Source organism: Sabethes cyaneus, chromosome 2 (assembly GCF_943734655.1).
Source record: "Sabethes cyaneus chromosome 2, idSabCyanKW18_F2, whole genome shotgun sequence".
In the NCBI taxonomy this organism is placed as follows: Eukaryota; Metazoa; Arthropoda; class Insecta; order Diptera; family Culicidae; genus Sabethes; species Sabethes cyaneus.
This window is the reverse complement of record NC_071354.1, coordinates 14300753-14306471: the sequence shown is the minus strand read 5'-3', so window position 1 is coordinate 14306471 and position 5719 is coordinate 14300753. Positions and strand designations below refer to the sequence as shown.

Below are 5719 nucleotides of genomic sequence, written 5' to 3'. Positions count from 1 at the left end.
TTTTAAATTTGAAAGCCGGAATTTTGTAACGAACTTCTGCGAACAATTCAAACGCGAACAAATCTCTCTTTTTCCCTTTGGTTTTATACATCTAACCATTTCATTTCCCAGAGTTTATTGAACTTTCTTCGGGCTAATTTGAAGAAGAACATGGCAAGGAACTCTACGCTTCGTGCTTCGAAATTTGAGTTTTGCGAATAGCGAATGAGCGGCTCTAGGAAAGAGAAAACTCGGCTAACTTGTACGCAAGGTGTATGGCGTATGCGTAGCCAACTAACCATAATTTCTAGTGACACATACTCTAATTGCTAAACTTATCGAAACTACAGGAACAAACTAATTTAATGACCCTAATTGCTGCACTACATCGCTGTTAAGGTGCTCGTCATAATACTGCTTCCACCTCTCGATCACCTCACGTTCGTTCGTGAGAAGATTACCGTCCGAGTCTCGACACATATCAGCCTGCGGCACATAGCCTTTGCGCGAACGGTTTAACTTCTCGTAGAACTTCCGTTTATCGTTAGCACGGTACAGTTCTTCCATCGCCTCGCGATCTCGATCTTCCTGTTGGCGCTTTTTCCTCCGGAAGACCGAGTTTTGCCTGTTCCGTGCTTGTTTATATCGATCCACATTCGCCCTCGTACGGTGTTGCAGCATTCTCGCACGTGCTGCATTCTTCTCCTGCACTAATTGCTCGCATTCGCCGTCGAACCAATCGTTTTGTCGGTTCGGATTCATTGTACCTAGTGCCGCTAGAGCAGTACTACCGATGGCGGTCTTAATGCCTTTCCAACCATGTTCAAGAGTTGCTGCGCCAGGTTGCTCTTCCGTTAGTAGCGGTGGTTCCAGCTGCCGCGCGTATTCCTGGGCAGCTCCGGTGTCTCGTACCTGCTCGATGTTGGGTCGCGGCGTACGACTTCGACGCGTGTTATGCATCGTCGAGAGTTTTGAGCGCATGCGGACTGCAACTAATACATGATCCGAATCACCTTGCGACAGATCATTGATAAATTCCGCTAATTCAACTTGCAAACTCACCATTTGTTTATAGGCGGTGTATGATTCAGTACGTACGAAATGAGTACGTACGATTCAGTACTGTTCAACATTGCATTGGAAGATGCTATTCGAAGAGCAGACGTGCAGAGAAGCGGTACCATCATCACGAAATCTCATATGCTCCTATAGGGTTCGAGGACGACATCGATATCATCGGTGTTAATCATAGACCTGTGGAAGAAGCGTACACGCATATTAAGGAGAAAGCTGCGAGGATAGGGCTTATCATAAATTCTACCAAAACAAAGTATATGGCGTGTGGTAGAGAGCGTGATAGCCCTTCGGGTGTTGGAACTGCGGTGGTGATAGATGGAGATACTTTTGAAGTGGTCGACGAATTTGTTTACCTTGGTACGATAGTGACATGTGACAACGATGTGAGCCGTGAAGTGAAAAGGCGGATAGCGGCTGCCAACAGGGCCTACTACGGATTACGTAGCCAGCTGAGGTCCCGTGGCCTACAACTCCGCACAAAACTCGCGCTCTACACGACGCTAATTCTCCCGGTGGTACTCTACGGCCACGAAGCATGGGCGTTAAAAGAGAGCGACCGACGAGCTCTTGGCGTTTTCGAGCGTAAGATCCTGCGATCAATTCTTGGCGGCATATTAGACGAAGAAGTGTGGCGCGGGTGCATGAATCATGAAATATACCAAGTATTCAAAGATGCGGATATTGTGATGCGATTAAAATACGGCAGGCTACAATGGACTGGCCACGTAGCAAGGATGCCGGATGAGAGACCATCGAAAACAATATGTAGCAGAGAGCCCGACAGACACCGACGACATCGAGGCAGACCCCTACCCGTTGTATGAGCGCTGTTGGTGAGGATGCTAGAGCAGCGGGTGATAAGGGCGACTGGAGAGCGGCAGCCCAAGACCGAGAAATGTGGAGACGACTCCTGAATTCGGCATGGATTTGATAAGCGGATTTTGGTAGAAAAATTAAAAATAAAAAGTAAGTAAGTGTTGCTTCGATGGTCCTCCTCAATCTAATTTTTCATCACCTTAGCTTCACTACCACAATTTCGTTTGTCTCTTGGAACGACTACCGTTAAAAAAACTATCCAAATGTCAGACTTTAATAATAACACAAAACATGAGGTTGATCTAAAAGTATACTAATTATTCACTAATAGTCAATAAACGTGGACGGCAATCGGATCGGTTCAGTTGAAGTGAACTGTAATTAAAAGTACAGATTAATCTTAAATTACATCTTTATTCACAACAAAACATACGTTTACATTTCAACATGTACACTTTTACTATACATTAAATAAGTCTAAACAAAAACATAGCACTACTATCAGCTAGCGGTAATGGTTCTATGTATACAGAGGGACTCGCTGTAAAATTTAAATTTTGTGTCGTACGTTCTGAATCATTTACGTTTCGTTGCACGGTAACTCTGAGTTTCCTGTGGAATGTGTTGCTGGTTGGCAGACTTTGTTTCTTGTTTCTTCTCTTCTCTTTCTATCATTTCTACTTACAGCATTATGGCAAACGATAATCTAATGTTCGGGTAACTCTTCTTTTTTTGTTCGTAGGTAGTTTCTGCTGAGTATGAACAAATTTTGTAGACAATAGTGTGAAATGTTTGAGCTTTGCAAATATCTTATATACTTTCACGATAGAATAATTGGAAAGTAAGTAAATATCACACACACGCAGTTATTCGAAAGCCAAAAAACATCGATAGCAATACTTTAAGTTGATAGATCTAATGCGAAAGAAGGAGGAGGGATTGACGGTTACCCCTCCCAGAACAATCTGGCAGTTGAAACGGGAACAATCTTAATAAAGATAAGGCTTTTCTAGGCACACACGCACACAATCAGTACCGAACTTATTTGTTAAAGTCATGATAGTAGTAGAACGAGTGCAGACTGTTGTCGTGCGACAGGTCCTTCCACATGCTCAGATCGACCTCGGGGATCTCCGAGCAGGATACAACCTGGTTGTGGGACGAGGGTCTCCAGAAGGCCTTCGGTTGCATCGAGGCTACGTGGTTACCGTTGTCGCAGAACAGACGCGCCATGCTGGCCTTGCGCAGTTCAGCCAGCTGTTCGCGAGTAAAGGCAGTTTCCTTGTCTCCTCGCTCGTAGAAGAACCGATCGGCGACACGCGTACGGTAGAACTGTTCGGTCAGGATGCACAGGAACGTCGGTCCGGCCAGGGCACCGTTGACGTGCGCTTCCAAGGCACCACCCACGGTTAGATCCACATCGTCGATGCTGGTGTACAGCGATTGCAGCTTGGAGACATCCTGCCAGACAAGAAACATCTTATTTAGAAAGAGCTGTTCGAACTAATTGTTATGTGTTAATTACCTGTGCGGAAATCAGATCCAGGAAGTCTTCCCAGTTGTGTGCACGCTTGAAGCCACAGAACTCACGGTAATCATTGTAACCGGCAAGACCGTGATCACGGTTACGCTGAACGTCGAAGGCACGCAGATCTCCACCGAATGGCCGACCGCGACGGAACAGGAAGTGCTTGATTTCGGCATCGAAGTTGACATCGGTTAGTTCCTCGGGCTGGGTGGCAAGACCGCGCGTTAGGTAATCGTAGTTGTCGCCGGCTTCGATGATTGAGGGTCGGTTGAACCAATCGCTCAACCGCAGTGATCCAGTTGGTTTGCGAACTTCCGACACGAGGCTGGAAACGAAAACAAGGTTTAGCATTTGTTTTTGGAGAACTTGGAAGCAAACTTACTCGAGACGTCCCTCAATCTGAGAGTGGAAGTAACGGAAGGCAGCGGTGGCGTGCGAGTTCAGTACTGAAGGATCCTGGGCTGGGTCGTAGTCGTTGATGTAATCGCCTGCCTTGACGTTGTAGATCAGACGGTTCTTCAGCATGTTATCCTTGCCGAGGAAGATTGGCAACCATTCGTAGTAGTTGATGTGCTGATACTGACCGATGTTGATACGGCGAGCTTCCTGGAACAGTAGTTCATCGTCCCAGTGTGGGTTGTACTTCTGCAGTTGGTCGGCGATGCGGTTGTGTTCACGCAGTAGAATGATCTGAAGGATGGTCAATCCTGGGTTCTGATTTACACGAGCATCACCGGCCAGGTAGCATACTTCGTTGCGAGAAACCAGATCACAATCGGTGGTAGCATTTGGAGTGTTTGGTGGCCATTCATAACCGTCACGTACAACTGTGGCCATACGTCCTCCGGTGAAGGCACGGATGCCGGCATTTTGCTGATCGGAGTTACCATACACCAGGGACAGATCCAACCACGAGGTGACCGTTGTGAGCTGTTCGGCTGGCTGCGAGGGATGAGACGGACTGCACTGGTCTTCACGGGTGGTTAGCGTGCGGACGAAGTTGATACATTCGGTTCCAGTTTGCGAGTGGGCAGGATCGTGCTCCGGTACGATGATTGGGTAGCAGGTGGTTGGGGCTGACGACTTTCCGATCAGTTTTCCGTCGTCCGTACAACATCTGGTAGCGTGTTTTTCTGCGAAGAATCAGTCGGTTAGTGTGTGAAGAATTGTTGAGAGATCATGTGTTCAAAAAACTTACTGGATTGGGTGCCGCCAGCCTGTAGACTCATGTCGTGGGTCATGATCTGTCCCCATTGCATGTTGGCCAGAGTGAACTGCGGATCTGGGATATCCTCTTCGCCGAAGACGATCAGTGACACGAGACGAGAGTTGGGAAGATCCTGGCCGGTGACTGAGGTGGTTGGAGTGGAGACGCCATCACCGTATTTCGGGGTCAGTAGACGGCCGTATGGACGGTTTGGTGTTCCCCAGGTTGGGTTCTGCAGATTGTTACAGGAACCATCCAGAGTACGGTAGCGAGAATGGGTGCATACTGGGGGAGCTGGACATTGAGTGACCGGGTTGTAGGCACTCAGGAATGGGACGGTGTATTTGGTTTTACCGATCAGTGGTCTGCGAAAAAGATTATGGAAGGTTAGTGTTGGAGATTGAATTATGATTAGTTCGAAACCTACGCGTAGTGCGGGGAGGAATGAACCAGATGTGCCGAAGGTGCATATAAGGAGGGTTTCGATAGGACACGGGCCTGCGGTTGCTCGTGATGGATCACGCTGTAAGAGGTGGCCACGTTAACGGCGTCGGTCTGGGCCAGCGCAAGCAGCGCTGATGCCACAACAAACAGCATCATCTGCAAAGAAAAGTAGAAACAGAAAATATTATAATATTTATTGGGCATATAAGCGGTAAAGAAAAAAGACATCAAAACGCAATGCGTCATTTTAATATGCATTATTCAGATTGCTTGCATCGTCGGTATTGCATACCGCGCTTCAACCGCCTTGGCAAGTTGAGTAAAATGCGCTTATGCGCTTGATAATTAGTAGACGACACGGCAGTGTTGCCAATCCCTTAGACGGTTTCCGTGTTAAATCTTAATCAGTTGACTGGTAAGACAGACTGAGTTCTAGACACCTTATGCCATACTTTCGGTAGGTAAATGCAAATCAAAAAGCCGCTGCCGCTGCAACCTCAGAAGCAAACAATTTTCTCATTCTATCTAAATTTATTGCGGTGCAGCAGGTTTAGATAGATACCTGGAAGGTGGAAGGTATTGGGTGAGAATCGCTTGTTGGTTTACGCCGGTGGTGCACCGATCGCGCAGCCAGCGCCTGCAGCAGCAGCAGTGCAGTGCAGTGCGCT

General features: G+C 47.4%; 1 protein-coding gene across 1 annotated transcript; it reads right to left on the bottom strand.

Annotated features, from left to right (window-relative positions):
• Nucleotides 1-2913: 2913 nt before the first annotated feature.
• On the bottom strand, nt 2914-5207 carry LOC128734605 (peroxidase). The gene is made up of 5 exons (XM_053828885.1): nt 5035-5207; nt 4599-4972; nt 3783-4533; nt 3398-3725; nt 2914-3333 (listed from the first exon to the last, which is right to left on the bottom strand). Exons 1-5 carry the CDS (start codon nt 5205-5207, stop codon nt 2914-2916), a joined length of 2046 nt encoding a protein of 681 aa, XP_053684860.1.
• Between the last annotated feature and the right edge of the window lie 512 nt (nt 5208-5719).